Raw genomic sequence first — 18,685 nt, forward strand, 5'->3', positions numbered from 1 at the left:
AAAGAGGGAAGGAAGGAAATACTGGAAAAAAATACCATAAACTTTGACTTTCTGCATCTGAAACTTCAGGCTATCATTTTCAAATCTGCCAAACATGGGACACTGAGAAATTTCTCTCCTGACTTGTTGCAAATATAATGACCATTGTTCATGGAGGGGGTAAGTGGGGAAAAAAAAATAATCTCAAAAGCCTCTAATCAAAACACAGTTTTGAACAAGTCACACCCAATCTGCTAAGGAGTTATTCTGTAATCACCTCATTCCTGTGCAAAACAGTCTTAAGTCAGTGAAAGTCCACTGATTTCTACATGCTCAGTAATAAAAAATTAAAATGGAAAAATCAATTTAAACAGACAGAAAGTAAGTTATTGTTCCTATGCTTCTCTTCTGTGCTCCCAGAAGAGAGGGGATAAATTAGTCTGCTCTGTTGTTTCTCCTCTTCCCCATTGTATAGTCATTTAAACATTTTTTCTGAGAAAGGAGACAGTGTGGGTCGGGGATAGAGTATAAACCCATTATGAACTTCAGATGTGCCGGGGTTCCCAAGCAGGGGGCTCAGAGGAGAGGAGGAGATGAGATATGTTCTGGGGAAGGAGGAAGGTAAGAGGGACTGAGAAAATTCCACCAAGCTTTTGTCGTCCATTTCCAGTTTTTCAGCCTCTCTACTCCTTATCACATTCTTATCTCCCTCTCAAATGTTTCTGCTCTGTAGCAACCAGATGCCAAAGCTGACGTTCTCAAGTGAATATGTGTACGTGTGAGAAGAGGGGTAGCTATGCCAAACTGTGGGCACAAGGGATTTTGTAGGTGGAGATGGGAGGCTGCTGGAGTGCAGGCCAGCCAGGGATCTTTTGTGCATGAGCTGAGCCACACAGATGAGGCAGTATTCCAAAACTGAACATAACAGAGGTGTGGCATTGTAAAAATTTAGGAGTTGCTGGGTGAGGAAGAGGAGTGAGGGTGCAGTAGCTTTGGTTGCCCTGCATACCACTCCCATGAAGACCTTTGGACAGAAGGCAGTGATGATTTCCATGCAGCCATTGCCCCATACTGGGAAGTTCAGATTTAAGTATTTTAAGATGGTACATGTTTGAGTAATCATCTGTTTAAGGGAACAGAAGGAATTTTTTCCTTTCTGCTAAATTTCACAAAGTGCTTTTCCTTCTTCCTCACAATATCTAAAGAACAGTGTGTTTAAAATAACAGGATATGATTGTGAAGTTGACAGTTTATAAGTTATTTTATCAGCCAGTGTTCAGTGTAGCCAACAGACAACCTGGCTGGTAACTTGAAAACCCCAATTAGTATGGAAAATGACGGGGGTAATACTCTCTGCAGGCAGAGGTATCCTTCACATCTTCTCACAGTCTCCTTTGTAAAGGTAGGAGCTGAATGTTAGGAGTTAACCTGAAGCTGCAAAACTGCCTGTAGCATACAACTTATTACAGGAGGTCCTGGAAAATCCTTGATTTGGGGAGGTGGAAAATAGAGAAAGGAAAGGAGAAACAGTTTCTTCTCTTGATGTTAATAAGGCTTTCTGTGTTAATATGTACCCCAGAGTCAGTGTTTCCCCCTTCCCAGAGTTCTCTTAGAACTGATATTTACATAATCTGTTCAGCAGCCTGTGGGACATATGCCAGATCCTCAGGGGGGTAATTGGTTGTAGCTCCATTAATTCTGATGGAACCACTCTGATTTATAGCAGCTGGGAATTTGGCCCTCTCCACTCATTATATAAATGCAGCTTCTGCCATTAATAACATGCAGCTAAACAGTCACTTGTTAATTATGATTTCAGGGTTTAAAAGCTGTGTGCCCAATGTTCCACAGTACTAAGAACACTGCTCCAAAAAGCTTATAATCAAAGGCTGTCCAAACCACGCATGCGTGCTTCCGAAGAGCAGAAATGACCTTTGTGCAATGAAGTACAAAGGAAGACAAGAAGGGGCTGTGGAGAGGAAGGAAGTGGGACAAGACAGCGTTCAAGCAGTCTCACTTAATGCACTTAACTTTTGTCTCTAGGTTAGAAAGTTGGTTTCTCCAGACTGCCTGACTAGTGGGGGGAGGGATAGTCTTCCTGACATTGCTGCTTGATGACTGAGTACTGACTTAGTTGTGGTTTCAGCTATTTTGCTTTAGTAACTGCTGCTGTAAGTTCTTGGAATTGAAGAGGTCCATAGATGACACTATTATATAATTTCCTGTAAATTGTTTTTTCCTCTCAAATTAAAAAAACATAAAATATCTACCATGTTACCTGTGTTTGCTGAGGACCTATATCCATGTTTCTCAGGAGGCTGTTCAGAAAGTCTGTGACACTCTCCCATGGATAAATGCTGTTGGACCCATCAAGGACTATGACGATGTCCAGCTGGGTTTTACACTCTGCAACACAAATTGCCACATAAGAATTGACACTAACAAGGATCAGACTTAATCTCACAGCTCCAGCTACTTTTGTAATTTGTAACAAATGTATATCCTTCTGCAGTGGGGCTGAACTGACATGTTTGATGCCAACTACCATTCTTCAACTTTTGCATTGTGTTTCCCATGGCTTGTGTTCCTTTTATCAGGAAGGGGCTTTCTTGGGAGCAGAATTTTAAGAATGGGAGGAGATCACATAACTGGAGTATTTACCAGTGACCCTGTACCTTCTTCAATGTCGATCTATTCTCCTACAATCTTTTCAAAGGACCAGGTCTTTAAGATTTGTATGTATATTACTAAGCTGGGTTTGTATTAGGTCTCAATATGCTGTCATTATTTAAAAGGAGTCTTTTGGCCATAAGTTAAAAACATAAGCAACTATTTTTAGCAATTGTGTTTGGATGTTACATAGCACTGTAATGATTGTTTAGACTGAGATAAATTCCAAAAGCAGGAAGAATTTAGGTTATATACGGACAATGAAAACATTTACTTAACTTGGTAATGCTGGTAGCTAAGTTAAGCAGTTCATTTTTTTGGTATGCCTATGCGTATACATTTGTCTTGTTTGGCACTTTTTATTTTCGGACACACAGGAAAATTCCTGTGGCATGCATACCTTGCACTGACGGAGCAATGGCTTCAATGGTTTCAAAAGTGGAGCTGACATTAGAACAAACTCCAGTTGTGTAATGCAAACGTCCACATTTATAAGCATAAAGTGGTCCACACGCCTTTAAAAAATGAAAAAGGGTGAAATGTTTTTGTTACAATACCCGAGAAAAAACCAGACTTTTAAAATTAGCAAAAAGTCCTTTCTTACCAGAAACCCTCCTTTTGGGTTAGTCACTAAGGTTGTTCCAAGAGTCATGTTTTCTTTTACTTCCACGACATTAGGAACTGAAGTAGAAGCTATAAATAGATTAAAATGTTAAGTATTTGGGAAAACTTCGAAAACAAAATGTTAAATTATATATCCCCTAGTATAGAGCTTCCAGCTTCTAAAATAAAACCCAGACTGACACTGGTTTCATGAAATATTTTAGCACCCTTCCCCCTCCTTCTTCAATTGCAACAATCAAGAAAAATTTCTGAGACTGGCTTTTATCCCAGAAAATTTGTCTGGGTTGCTGTCTCAAATAGTTTGCTTGAACCGCGAGAAAAGAAAAAAAAGTAAAAATAACAGCACAATGGAAACAAGATACTACTATGCACAGAGTTTTTTTAATTAGGAAAAAACCCCTCATTTTTTACCTCGTCTTGCTATGACTGACTGAATAGCTTTTTTACTTCTTACTGTTATGTTACATTACTGACATTTAGGTTTTCAAGGAACACAGGCAGATAAAAAATATCACAACAGGTATATTTAGTGAAGTTCATATTAACAGGAATTTCTTTCCAGTCTACATCAGGTATCTTTTGAGCAAGAAAACCATTAATATTTACCTATGTCATATTAAGATGCATCAGCCTACTTACATTTTCATCAAAAGCTTACTGATGGCAAGAGCCTTTACAAGAAGGCTCTTGGCTTCAGACAGCTTTGGAAAGAGTAATCGAAATTATGCTCCAAGACCTTTCTGGCTCGATGGCCAGGACTGCCAACCACAGTCAATTAATGTCAGTCATAATAAAGTTTTGATAACACATTCTAAAATTATGAGCATGTTTTCCACAGGACAGTGAGAAGCCTTAAAATAAAATTATTTTTAATGTTACAAATACAACTTCTTTTACATTTAGCTCTGGATGCCCAAGTAAATTTTCACTAGAAAAACATTTATAATGCATACTTACTAGCTAAAAATCTCCTAAGATGTGACCTCTATTATTCCTCCATGTGACACAGCTTTATTGCCTTGCATACCTGGTAAGTTCAGTTTTGTGCAGGGTGACGGGCTGTCCCTTCCTACAGGGCATTTGTAGACATCGCCTGTTCTTTTCTCAGGTTGGCCAACTAGTGGTGAACCAATAAGTACCCTGCAAATGAAATAAGTTACCTGATATGTCTTCTTTCTAACAAGGCACAAAAGTCAGCAAATAAAACTTACAGAGAGAACACAGGTGCAGCAAGCTCCACACGAGCAGTACAGGATGGGCAAAAAGAAAAATATCTATTATTCCAGTTCAGATGCAAGATAAATAAAAATGACACGGAAAGGAAATGTGCCTATATACCCAGTTATGGAATAGAATAACATTTTAAAAAATTCCAGTGGGAAATAAAAGCAATATAGGTGGGTAGATGACAAGTATTAGAAGTAATACAGAAGGAAAGATATGCTTTATTTAGTATGTCCTTGATCTTTACAAGATCTTAGATGAAAACCTATTTTCAATGCTCAGAGACCAAATGCCAAATGAGAGGCTCACAAGCACTCAGAGGAAGAATTTAGTTTTAAATAATGTGGAGCAGCACTGTAAAAGACATGCTCTTCCCTCTGATTAATATAAAATGTTACTAAAAGAAATTTCCAACTTTTGAAATGGAGAGAAGCTGAGTGTGCCTGACATCTGCTAGGAGGAGATCAACGGTCATCAGGTTCATGCCCCTGTGCTGTTACTTTCTCAGAAAGAAAGAGCCCCATGAAGTGTGGTACATGGTCTGAAAGGCTATTTTGTCTTTTTGCACAAGGGAATCCCAGAATTTTAGGGCATCCCAGTTTTATTGAGAAACAGCTGCAGTCAGGATTAGAGACCATCTGTTGCTGGAAAGCTATATCTGTGCCATACAGGTAGCATTTTAGCAGCAGAAAAATCCTCTCAAGGCTGTTTTGTATATTTTTAATTATCAGCTTACAGATTTTCTGCTTTAAATACTGATATGCTGAAAGCCTGAAATTTATAGGATCTCTGGAGTTCAATTTCAGAGATGTTCAGATCTAGCATACTAGTTTATATATTGCTGCCTGGCCACTGGTAGAGCCACCATTTCCAGCTCATATTATTGTTTGCTTTTGAAAGGTTTCAGGACAGTTTACAAAAATACAGCTTACTTTGCAAAATCCCAGCTTTTAGACCATTTCCTGAAGGTCTAAATCAGCTCAAAGAAGGTCATTATTCTTATTCTCTCATGACCCTCATACAAATGTGTATTTAAACATCCTGCAATTGCAGCAATCAAGAACTAGCACTTTCAAAAGCAGGCTCTGTAATTCCACTTCTCTGTGCATGGTGTTGCAGTAGTGGTCACTCTCAGAATTTGGCAGACCCAACACTTGCAGTAGGGATTGCTCAGGCACTGCAGAACAGTTTGGCCTGGCTGCCACACAGCCTCCTCCTGCCTGTCACTCCTGCATGGCTGCAGGAGTCCCTGGGGTTACCAAGAATCATCAAAAAAGCTCTGGGAAAACCAGAGCTATCTGCAAAGAAAGGTGGAGATCTCATTCTCAAACCTTTTACCATGCAATTGTTATTTCAGTCCTCCAGACTGGCCATTAGCCTCTGGGGTTTGTTTTAACAAGGGAAAAGCAGAGGCAGGTGTTTATCAAATGACCAACAAGCAATGACATGAGCGAGCATGCCAAAATACAACCTCTACTTAGAACAACAGGAAAGAAAAGAGAGGTTAAGATAAAGGCTCCAAGTCCCAAATGTAAATATATTACCAGTTGCAAGACATATTTAGTCCTCCAAAAGGGAAGGCAGAGGGAGTACTGTACTAATTATTATTTTGACAGGTAAATCTTCCAACCAACTGAATTAAAAAACTCAGTTCAGAAAACCTCTGACAGAAAACTTTAGAAAAAAACCACGTAATACAGATTATTTAGGTAAAACAGGGATAATTTCTTTGTGAATACATTAACAGAAGGAAAACATAAAGATTTCATTTGGTCAATGGAAAAAACAGAACTCAGGCAAAACACAGCTCCGTATGGAGCTCTCAGCTCCATAAATGAGGGAATTTACCCATTTTGTGGAGTCATTTGTGTATATGAGGAGATAATTGTAGGTACATATGTGGACCTTTCTCTCTCCCAGTCTTTCCAGATTTCCTCAGGACTGTGCATAATTTTAAGAAATATGCCTGACAGAATCTGACCCTAACTTGAAAATAAAAATACAGCACTTGAGTCACTGAATACCTGGTAATTTAGAGTGTTCATTGAAAAAAAGAAAAAGAGCTTACCATTTCCCTTCCTCATTTTCATACTGTTGTACTGTGTATCCGAACATGTCTTCCAGAGGCCCATTGAAGGTCAGTGCATTTTTCACATCAACGTTGGAAGTGCGAACAAGGTGAAAGAGAGCTTTAAAAAAAAACAGTATTTAAAAAAAAATTAGTATGTAGCAGTAGAAATAAACTCAAATACCTCTAAGAAATCAAAGCTCAATTATGACTTAATGGAAGGTACAAGACATGTTGAAAGTGGCATTTGGGGCTTACATACCACAACTTGCAAGAGATTTAAAACATACTTCCTCACACATAGGTACAGAACTAAATTCAGAGTTGTTGGCAACTGGATTTCTGTATCCAAAACATATTTTTCAAACTACATCACTCATTTTAAAATCACAATTCAAATGACAGTAAGTAAAACATTAACTTTTTAGCTATTAATTTAGTTTCTTTTAGTTATTCTTTTTAGCTCCATTCATTTCTAATGCAAGAATTTAAAACAAAATGTTCTTTCACTCATTCAAGGAAGTAGTTCTTAAGGTTACTTAAATTGAGAATTAACTAATTTTTAACACTTTACAGAAAAAACACATAGGAAAAGAAGGAAGAAAAGCTTTCAGATGTATTTAATTTTAACTTATATTAGAGAAAAAAAAGTATATAGTTTTCTCTTAATTCCTGTAAACCATTTATTTTTGGAAAATAATAAAATAAATATTCTACGCAACCATATGCTGATCTCCATAGTACCTACATGTGATTATTAGCAGAACTCTGATACTTGTGAATTTAGGAAAAGTTGCTATACAATGGTGATTTTGGACTATGAAGAGATGAATCGGGAGAGCAAATGCTTGTTATTACTGATTTCCCACAGCCTAAAGTTCAGTGATCATCGTCAAGGAAGACACTGCAGAAGTTTGGCTGTACAGCAAGTTTCAGAAAAATTTGATAGATGGGGTAAAAATTCAGCTTGAAATGATACCTATAACCAACTGCAAGGCTCATTAAGAAGTAAAAAACCACTATTTCTATATAAAAATAAGGCTATTTATTTTTTCTTTATTTACTATTTCTTATAGTGATCTCTTCCATCTTTGTCCTGTAAGTCAGTTTCAAAAGTAACCACTGAGTCTGCTGCTGCAGAGGTGTATATTTAATTCGCAAGAGTCAAAAATTAGGTGAATTTGTAGAACATTGAGACTGCTTAAAAAACCAAATATACACAAGTTTCATTTAATTTTAAAGAAGCATTTCGCGATCATTTGCTGACATTTATTAGTCACACAAAAATACCCAAATATTCAATACTTGCTGCAAGTCAAAACATCTAAATAATGCTCAGTTACTAAACCACATCTGTGTTATTCACCATTGAGTTGACAAAATTCTCATGGAAAGCTTGCTACTATAATTAGGCTCCCAAGTGGTCAATGCTAATCTGTCTCTCTCAGCATCTTATTTCCTGCTTAAAGCAGTAAAATTATCACAGAAGACCATTTGTCATTCAGTAGGTATTTCCAGTTTCACTGGACAGCAAAAAAAAGGAAAAGTTTAATTTGTGTTATTTTAGTTTTTCTTCCTTCAGTCAGAGTCAGGAAATATAAAGAAGTGAAAAAAACCAAAACAGAGATTAGTTCTTCAGAAAATATTCATTGCAAGTGATAAGAAAAAACTAATCGTTGACAGCCTGATGGGAAATAATTTGTTGGAAAATAATTTTGTCTTCCTTAAACATTTATATTTAAAGAAATTCTGCTATGCCTGTTCATGTGCAATAGGTGTTTTCCTCCCCTACTCTCAGTCATTCTAGTATAATTAAAATGAACAAGCCCAATTTTTGGGAATTCAGTCAAGTTATCACCAGTTCAAATCTTCTTTTGTTACATTTCAGAGTAAAAACAACAGCTATTATTACTTTTCAAACCATATAAGGGATTGCAACTGTGTCACTTAGACTCAACAGTCGATCTGCTAGACAATGAAACAGTACCAATGAGTCACCTGCTAAAGTTACTAAGTTCATTAATTACCTCAAGAAGAAAGGTAGAAGCAAAATCTACCCATGTCAACTTCTCTCTTAATGATCTCCAGCAGTCTGTTCACTTTAGCCTCTGAACAGAATATCCTTCTAGAGGTCTTTAGAGGCATGCTCTTCCCCTTTCTCACCTTATGATGATGCTCAACACGTATCATGATATGAAATACTAAAGGCCACAAATTCCAGCCCATTTGCTTTCTACTAAAGCAGCTGAACGTTACACGTGCACTCTGTGCTCTGTTCACTTCATCATATCCTCCACCATCATTTTATCATCTGCTGATAGACTAGGAGTTCCATCACAGTGACGTAGTATTGAAAACTATTGATTTTTACTCTGTAGTCATTACAGGAAATGGTCTTGAAGCTTCCTGAATTGGTTATGTAACATTCTCAAATCTCATAATTTTAATGCATGCGTTTCCAATCCTCATAGTTATAACGGCTGAAAATACGAAATGCTAAAACAAGCAAACTAGAAGAGGAATAAAAAATGCCAGCTATTTGCTATCAACCACCCAAATCCTCATGCTCCTGAGTGAGGTCAAATAAGAATCAACAATAACAGTGCTTTCTTCTAAAAAAAATAAAGCTCAAGGAACCAAAACAAGCTAGATGGGCCAGACTGATCAGAAATAAAAATGAGGCGGTGACTCCACACAGCAGAACAGACCTGTAGACCTTGTTGGTAAAGAATGTTTTGGAGGCTAAATGTAACATGCTCAATGGGCATCTGAATAACTCAATGGAAAACAAAACCACTGCAGTTTACAACCCACACAGAATGCACATCTGGCTCAGGAAATCCCCTTAGCTCGAGATACTTGGAAACTGGAAGAGGGAACACTACATATGCTTGCTCGGTTACTTTTTGTCTGTAGCTATCAGCTTACGTGCACTTCAGATGTGATTCTGGACAAAACACCATCTTGATTTGTTCCAGTATGGCTGTCCTTTTGCTCTCTTCTCTTCCCCTTCTATCTTAGCCAGAATTCAGATACTTTGACTTCATACACAAACTGTGTGGCATATTTTAATATGTAAATGTACTGCATGCCCTTCTCTGTCTTCCATGTGCTTTGAAACATCATGAGCATAATGTTTTTGCATTAAAGTAAGGGTCGTGATAAGCAGTGTAAAATTAACTTACAAATAATTAATGTATTTAAAGGTAGCTTGCTGCTTTTTCCATAGATCCCGTAAAAAGAAATCTGACAAGCCAAAAAGACGTTCAAATCTTCAGATGGTAAATGGAAAAGTGGAGTTTATGGTGACCTACATTACACATTTAGCTAACAATTATCTACTGATTTATGGCAACTTGGCTTTAACGCTTTATTTCATTTTTTAGTACAGAGAACACTGTACACAGGAGCTAATGATTCAGAATATTTAAATAATATTCAGAATATTTAAAAATATTACTGGTTGTGACTGTGAACACGGTATTGATAATAATAATATCTAGCCTGAACTCTTTCAAACTTCCAGTTTCTGTTTAAGACAGCATGCATTCTCTACTGTTTCTAGCTAACTTGTGTATGAATTAAGAAGAGTATTGGCAGAAGCAGTGGAAAAAGGAGAGCTACAGGGAAGTCGGAGAGGATTCTCTTCAGAGTTATGGGTATTAAGGAGAAAAAACATTTTTTCATAAGGTACATAGTATTTGACTTAGTCACACATAATGTAGGTAAATTAAGTTTGTGAACATGTTCCATTAACAGAATGACTGTAGACAAATCAAAATTGACTGACACAGTTCAGAAATGCAGAATATAAATGTTTCTCAAAGGTTAAAACTGAAGTTCTAGTTTTAACTTCATGTCCTACAAGAAACGAGACACTGCAGAAAACCTGGGACAATGTTCCTCTCACTACTGATTTACACCGAGCAGAACATGAGCTGATGCATGCGCCATTCTTTGCTTAGAACAGCCTGTACCTATACATGAAAGGTTAACACTCAGTCACCAAGACGACAACACAAATATTATTTCTATTGCAAACCTAGAGTAGTAGCTCATACTTGTCCAGTAGCCACTAATAAATTTTTTTCTGTTTTATTTAATGAGTTCTTTTAACTAGACGTTTGTGTGTCTGGATGGTTATTCTGCCTCCAAACCACGCAAAACTAGATTTTTCTGGGACTTGTCCACAAGCATATTGCCTGCCTGGCCACTCTAACCTTACAAATGCAGAATCAGCACCCTTCTTTTCCTAAAGGCAGATATAAACATAACCCAAACTGTAGAACAAAGCCTAACACCTGGTTCTTTACTGATGAAAAATAGATCACCACAAAACACCCACAATAAATGACATCACAAAGACCAACTTAGACAAGAGAAGAGAATAAACTGAGTGAGGATATTTTAACTGGGTATGGTCTGTGGCAAATAACAATTCCATCCTCTATAAATAGAGGTTATCCTGAGAAATACAAATGTTTTCTTTCATAAACAGGAAAGGACAAATTTACACTTAGCATTGGACAAGGCTAACACATTGGCTGTGCACTACTTCTCCCTGCCAGTATGTGGTCAAAAAGTTATTTTTGTTTCATTACTGCTACAGCACTTCAGATGTTTTTATCAATTCATCTGCATTTTGCAGGAGACTGAAATAAAGCAGGTCTAGGTGCATCAAGGAGCACACCAAAACAAGTAGAAATATTTTGCATAAGTATGCACAACCTGAAAACACTGGGAAATTAAAAGAAAAAAAAAAAGCTGAAAAAATCAGACTGCCTTCATCCTGGAATATAGAGAGAATGTGGAAATCAAAGATGAAGATTAAAATAAGATTCAAATGCTTTATGGAGTTTTCATATATTTAGACATCTTGGAAATTAAAAGAAAAATTGCCTCAATGTCCAGCATATATTGTACAGCATATATTGCAGTCTATGGTGTTGTAAAGGTATTTTAAAAATCTGCAAACAACACAGGTGTGCAATACAGCAACAGGGAACTCTGCACGGGATCATATGTACTGAAAGCTAAGTGATATTAGGAAAGATGTGCTAATTTTAAGACAGTAACTGACTGCCTTCAAAAGTATTTTACATCGACACAGCAAAAACTACCTGTCTTGTCATCTTAGAAAACCTATGAAACTAATCAGCATAAAAGGATGCAAGGGGGGTGCTGGTAAATGTGACTCAGCGAGGAGAGCATTGCTGTGGCCTATCACAAAAGCTTATTTTCAAAATGGTGGCAAATAGTATCATGCTCTGCAGTTTGAAAACTCTTTCACTTGAGGAAATTGATAGCACTGTGTGCTGGCACCTGCAAGCCTGAGCTGCAGCTCTCAGCTAGCTGGAATCAAGCCAGCTGCAGAGAACAAACTGTGTCGTTCAGTACATGCAGCACCGAGCCTCAGGAAATAAAACCTCCTCAAAGCTGGATCTTTTAGCTGCACCAACACAACACCATGGACTTGGGTCAGGGCTGGACTGCATCTGGCTGGCAGCATGGAAAATTAAACGAGCATCTACTTGCAAAGACATACCTAAGGAAGTGCTATTTTTGAAATAATGGCTCATACATGTGAAAGTGGATTATTTGCTGGACCAGCAAATCTATACATTTTATTTTTGCTTCATTTGTGATAATGTCACTGCAGGATTACACAGCCTTTTCCTATGAAAAAGAGATTTAGCCACTGACATGCCAAGTGGAAGAAAACACGACAGCATTGTACAATTGCTGTCTGTGAGTTCAGGGGCCACAATGCTCTGGCCTTACTGCGGAAGGCCAAGGAGGCTGAGCAGAAGTTCTTGTTGCATTCAGTTCTGCCTGGCTAAATACCAACATATTTCAAATAAAGCTATATATATAAAAAAAACCAACTTCAGAAACTTTTTCAGTAGTGCTTAAATCAAGCCTTTTGTTTTTCTGGGCTACAAAAGAACTTTTGTATAGTTTTGCCTCCAGCATTTTTTCTTTAATCCTTAACCTTTGAAGAGCAAAGACTGACTTTCTGGAAAGAGACTGAATAATTATTTAACCACTTCTTATTAAAAGTAGATAAATACCCCAAAAGACCAAGAAATATATATTTGAAAGTAATTCCAGATTCAGTAGCCACATGCTTTTCAAAACCAATTAAATGCTTTGTACAACCCATTAAATAAAGCTCTGTTTGCTGGTTTTGTACTAAATATTTTGTGCTGGAAAATAGCTTTATAATGCAGTGTCAAGCCTGAAAATGTACTGAATCAACGCTTTGTAATGTGGTCCCAAATGAATAATGATGCAGCAGGCAAAACTTTCGGAAATATAATGGCAGAGACCAAGAATAGGTCCCCCACTCAATTAGCAGTCATCAGAATAAAACTATTTTGTTCAAAATTTGGAAAGTGGTCCTCTCATCATCACAATCCTTAGCACTCTGCAGTTTCTCATGTAAGAAAGAAAAAAGCCCTAGAAATATGCTGTCACATACAAAAAACTTCACGAGGTCTGCTACTTGATTTCTGCAGATGTACAAAGTCTTAGCAAATTTAGCAGCTTGATGAAAGTGAAACAACTATAAAATATTTCATCTTGTCTCCAGTGATTTCCAGACCATGTTTTATCAACCCTTCACACAAGTCCCTACAATCTTTGTGTTGCCCTCAGTGTCCATCCTCCTTTGCTATCAAAGACCACTTCCTTATGAACACTCCACTGAACTTTCATTTTCTACCATACAGCTTTATATGTAAGCCCTGTATTTCAGGCAGAAACCATAGTTACAATGAGAAGATTTTTACTTTCTGAAATAAAACCCATCAGTAAGAGTCAAGTAGGACATTTCATTTGGTTTTTGACAAGCTTTCCACTTGTTCAGTTATGATGAATCCCAGTTCTTGCTGTCCTGCAAGCTTTCCATTGTGTAGTGAAACCAGCACGGTAGGTCAAGTACACCTTATGCTTCAGGAAACACAAGATACCAAGCGCCAAAGTCACTTCTTCCATGGCAATTTTTCATTTGACTTCACACTGTTAACTAGAACATTTTTCCACACAAGTATACTTTATGTATTACAGGTTAATTTTGTTGCTCTTAGCCTAGAAAAACCCCATCTAAGTAGATCCAGTATGAACCTTACTCAGTCTTTTAAACAAGTATGATGGTAATTGATTTTCAAGAGTGAATTATTTTTCTTATCATGTGAAATAATTACTGAATATTTCTAAGTATTTGTTTCATGTTTCCTACAAAATTAAATCTTGTAACACTTGCTTAATGGGAGGAAGCAAACCTAATCTTTTTTTCTATTCTTAAGCAAATATCTGCCATACCTTTCCTATCTTATCAAATCACGTATGTCACTTCGAACAATCGTTCCTCTAATGTACTGCCTATGATTCAATCCAAAGATATAGCTGGTGTGTGCAACAGGTAGCACAAATGATTGAGAAGGTCAACCCACTTCTATCTGGTTAAAAAAATGATATGACCATCCTTACATAATGACAGTTTATTATGGAAAGCAATTGGTTATCGTAAATGTATCTTTGAATCAGAGATGTATTTTAAATACAGAGTCTAAAATGCAGAGTTTACTTCAGAATGGAACCTCATGGTAAAAACACATGCAAGGCTGTAGAATTTTGTCAGAAATAACAGAGATGTTAAATGTAATATGTGTTCAACAGTAAGTGTAATTTGCAGTTCAACTGAGGTTTATTTTGAGAAGATGCAAACTGGTGACTTTTGTCATTATGCAACATGGCCTACATCTTTCACAATTTTAGTATGCTAATACAGGGACTAAGGAAAAAGAAAGTCCTGAATACTCATGACACTGGTGAATTCTTTGATTTGAGGAAATTACTGCTTGTCAGTGCTCAAATGTGAATTGCAAATGACACTGTCTACGTATTTTTCAGCTTCTTTTGAATCCATGCTTTGTACTTATTTCTTTCCTTAGCAACTTGCAAGCTATCTTTGACAAAAAAATCTGTCAAAACTCAGAAAAAATTGCTAAACACTGCAGGCAAATTAATGCACGTTTGAGGGTAGATATATTGCCACTGTGCTGTTATTTACATGTAAAAAAATCTAAATAGATTTTCAGACAATATGAACCTTTGCACCAGAAAAGGCCCCCAGACAAGTCACTCTGATAAGCCTACACTTCACCAGTCTACTCCATCAAATTTAAAACCAACTGTCTATAAAATGCCCCAGGACAGAAATTCCTTTCAAACATTGTGGGAAATGTGATAATCTGAGAACTGACGTAAAAAATAAGGCCTAACTGAAAACTCATGCTACCATCTCCCTGCCAGGATGGCAAGAGCGCTCCTTTCTCTCCTGGAGAAGGGACCTCTCATGGTTACTCCTTGAGGAATTGAATGACTCCCTGCAGCAGCACATTCTCAGTAAGTGATTAATAGCATGCTAAACTCTGACATCTTACCTAAGTGATGCAAAGGATTGACTGTGCACATACAATCCTCTAGACATAAACATTGACCAAGTCTAGAACCAGAAGAGGACCTAGCTGCACCTAGATTGATTACTCTCTGAGAGGAGTTTAGAAAGCAAAGGAGTCCTTTCTGAACCTGATGACACAACAGAAGGGTCTCCCTGACAGCTTTATCTGGGCTCTGCCCTCTACGCTGTCAATAGTCATGTACTTTGTCATCAAATCTTGTTAAATTACCATCACATTTACCACTGAATTTTGTCAACTTACTGTTTTATGTCAATAATATATATTGGTGTATCACATATACGAGTGAAGTACATCACTCCATTTGTGACATGGATGAAGGACAATTTTTTTTTTTGCCTAGCTGGCTTGGTTCCTTTACTCTTTAATTTCCTCCCGCAGTTTTTTTCAGAGACAGGTAATTTTTCTCAAAGTCTTAAGGCTAATACAACTTTTTCAATTTCTTTACTTCACAATGACTACAAACTCCTGTCTTTCATCCCCTTGGGCTGAGCATAATCATTGGCTTGCTCTCAACCAAATCACTCAAGGCTCCAGTAACAGAAGAAATCCTTCAAAAGGGAGTGAAAATATCCTGATATGACCCACTCACACCCAGCTAGCTAGAGCACCACAGAACTTAAATCTAAGCCAGTATTTACATAGTATGACAAAAACATAGATTGTCTCTATAAAATGCATCAATATCAATTCAGCTGTGATCCAACTTCTTTTAGAGTGCAATGGAAGGGAAAAGATGGAAGTTTACAAATACCTAGTTTTTCCTTTGGTCTTATACAATTTTGCTATGCAGAAATTTGGGGGTGAAAAAAACCCAAAAGCAAGCAGAAAGCTTGACCAAACAAAAATGACAGAGACAAGTGGGGCATAGACACACTTCAGAATAAAATCCCAGAAACATGTATTAAAAGAAAAAATCAACTTGCAAACTATAGTCAAGATGTTTAGAGACAACTTACCTATTATTTCTCATAATAAAGCACCTATGATAACTTTCATTGTAACACAACATAAAATTCATTTTTACCTGAACATGTTCTAGTACAGTAAGAGGAAACCACTATGTTTCTGCAGCTTCTCATGTCATGGCTACATCGAGTTCTGTTTCCCTGTTTACAATATGTATTCCCATAATATGGCAGAGACCTGAAAACTCAAACTTTGAAGTGCTTCTTTGCACTAAGACTTAGTTTACTCTTCAGACAAACTTGTTATATAAAGCTAACAGGTTCCAGAAAAAATGTAAATCAAAAGAATATTCACAAAACTGAACTCCATTTAAAAGTCACAGAGAAATACCACAACAGTCTAACACAGAAAACACTTTTAGTAATGTTAAGCATACTAGTAAAGTTTAAACCATTTAAAAAAATTTCAATAATTGTATGTGCAGCTTTCTGAGAGCAGAACTGGATAGTAAGGGATAAAACAGACTGCTGCCAAAGGCAAAATGCTAGACATGGAGCTTGGACTGAAAATAGGAACCACCATCCAAATAATTCCCTTTTCCTATTGCATATGTTAATTCTTTGCAATGCATCAAATGTATTGTCAATAATATTCTTTTTTTTTTTTTTAACTTTTTCTCCTATTGGTAACCAGAAAATTACTACAGTGAGAATATAGTTGATAAGAGATTGCTACAGGCAATAATGGAAAAGAAGTCACGCATTTGTTGAAATGCTGGAATTTCACCATGAATGGTCCCCAGATGTTAGCACTCTCACACAAGGTCAGATGGAAATGCCTCTTCATCTCCAGCTGCACAGAACTGAAATGCCTGCCGGGAAAGCCAGCCTCTCCTGCAAGAGCATGAGGGAGCAGGCATTGCCTGTTTGCACAGATCAGGTCTTACCTGCTCACAGCAAAATCCTGAGCCTGTCTCAAGCATGCGCCAGCACGGGTAATCACAGTAGCAGCTCTCTGTTAAGACATACAGAGCTGTCCTGGTTTGAAATTTATGACTGTACACTGCTAAAAGAGAAGATAATCCTCAGCCAGTCTGTTTCCTTACTCGTCTCTACCTATGAATTAACTATGATAAGAAATCTTTTCTTGCACTGGACAATTTAAAGAACATGGCTCTGTGATAACATAAAGTTTACACTTCTAACTGAGAAATCCAAGCAGATAAGAACGTGGGACTTCAAATTACCACAGTGATCATTAAATCCAATCTTCTGTGGATTTAACCATAAAAATAACTGCCTAATCTAGCAAGGGCTACAAAAACCCACACACACATCATGAAAGACACTGCACCCTAAGAAAAAAAGGTTTATTAATTTGGTCAAAGAAACACCTGCTATTGCACTAGTCAATTCATAAGACTGCTGCAAAAGGTAGTTTGCAGCTTAGCTCATTTTATGGTCTAAGACAATTACAAGGACTTTCACAAGCTTGATATGTCATATGATAGTAGCTCATCTCCAGTCTACCTGTGAGGTGAGCATAATTTAGAGGAAACAGATAAAACTGAACTTTCCATAAATGGATTCTGGTAGCAGTAAACCAAGAATTGGCATACAGTGTTCATCTGAGATCACGAGAAAAAAAGACAAAATCAAAATGCCAGCTTTCCATCAGTATCACTCAGCTGAAATAAAAGATGCACCTCTAGCAAGAAACTTATTCCTTGAAATAATTATGTGACATGTTTGTGACATGTTTGGAATAGGATATGGTTGAGATTGGTGACTATTTCATTGTCATTTCACAATGCAGTTGGAATATAAAGCAATTTTTAAAATTGCAGTAAAAATTTACTGACTTTAAATCTTCTTCTTTTATGTGGTATATTTTTTTAGTCAAGATACTTTTTTTTAAGCAAAAAGTTAAGAAATTCTCCAAAAGCCACTTTATCATGAATTACCAATTCTGATTGGCAACTTACTGAAAACTTTAGCATATTATGCATCACCAATCATATCTGCTAATTTTTAAAGACTCTGGCACTCAAGTATCAGTAAGAGCATTAATATCTCTTTTGTTGTACCGTTGCTGCAGGGACTTTTCTGGTAAACTAGTTGAAAGAACTGCAAAATTAATCCTAGGTCTTTTTACTGCAAATGTTCTTTTTTATTGGTCAATAAACAATTCAGGGAAATTTGGAACCAGCCATGAAGGCATTATAAAAGGAAGGTTTGTTTCCCCCCCAAAAATTAGAACTGGATTCTAGAGGTAGAAAAACATCCTGTTTTTTAGATGCAGTTTAAGATAGAGTTTTCAACATGAATTACTGGCACTAATAACTTTCATTTCCCACCCACAGCACTGAAGTACACCCATGATTTTAAAGATATCTATCTGGACCAGGACTATTCTGAAAGTCTCCTTATGACACCAGGAGTTCCATAAAGAATCTGTTACTCTTTCTTTCAAACATCTGCATCACCCTCACACAAGTACCACAGAAGTTTAAAAGTGAGGAAATTGTCCAATCTAAACTGAAGTTTGCAAAACTAAGGCCGGTTTTGGGGTCATTTAAGAGTGACTCAGTCTTCTAAAGTGAAGAGGAGCTGCAAGTGTTAAAAAAAGGACCTCTTAAAAAGGTACAAACGAACCTTGTGCCACCAGCTTATATCCCACAACACTCCTCTTGCAAATATGTGCTACCTTACCACAGATTTAATATCAG

General features: G+C 37.0%; 1 protein-coding gene across 2 annotated transcripts in view; it reads right to left on the minus strand.

Moving 5' to 3' along the window:
* The window catches only part of ITGA1 (integrin subunit alpha 1), a 73,463-nt gene that overhangs the window by 38,492 nt on the left and 16,286 nt on the right, over positions 1 to 18,685 (minus strand). For both annotated transcript variants that reach the window (XR_006016137.1, XM_042028373.1), the window contains exons 2-6: positions 6,566 to 6,686; positions 4,301 to 4,413; positions 3,254 to 3,342; positions 3,050 to 3,164; positions 2,258 to 2,385 (exon numbers count right to left, since the gene is read on the minus strand). Coding sequence is in view for 1 of the 2 variants with exons in the window: in XM_042028373.1 (XP_041884307.1) it covers positions 2,258 to 2,385; positions 3,050 to 3,164; positions 3,254 to 3,342; positions 4,301 to 4,413; positions 6,566 to 6,686 (566 nt within the window). In the remaining variant the exon portion in view is untranslated. The remainder of the gene's footprint in view (positions 1 to 2,257; positions 2,386 to 3,049; positions 3,165 to 3,253; positions 3,343 to 4,300; positions 4,414 to 6,565; positions 6,687 to 18,685) is intronic.

Source organism: Corvus kubaryi, unplaced genomic scaffold, assembly GCF_017639235.1.
Source record: "Corvus kubaryi isolate FWS band 111438036 unplaced genomic scaffold, C.kubaryi_AGA036_p1.0 37308, whole genome shotgun sequence".
NCBI classification, from domain to species: domain Eukaryota; kingdom Metazoa; phylum Chordata; class Aves; order Passeriformes; family Corvidae; genus Corvus; species Corvus kubaryi.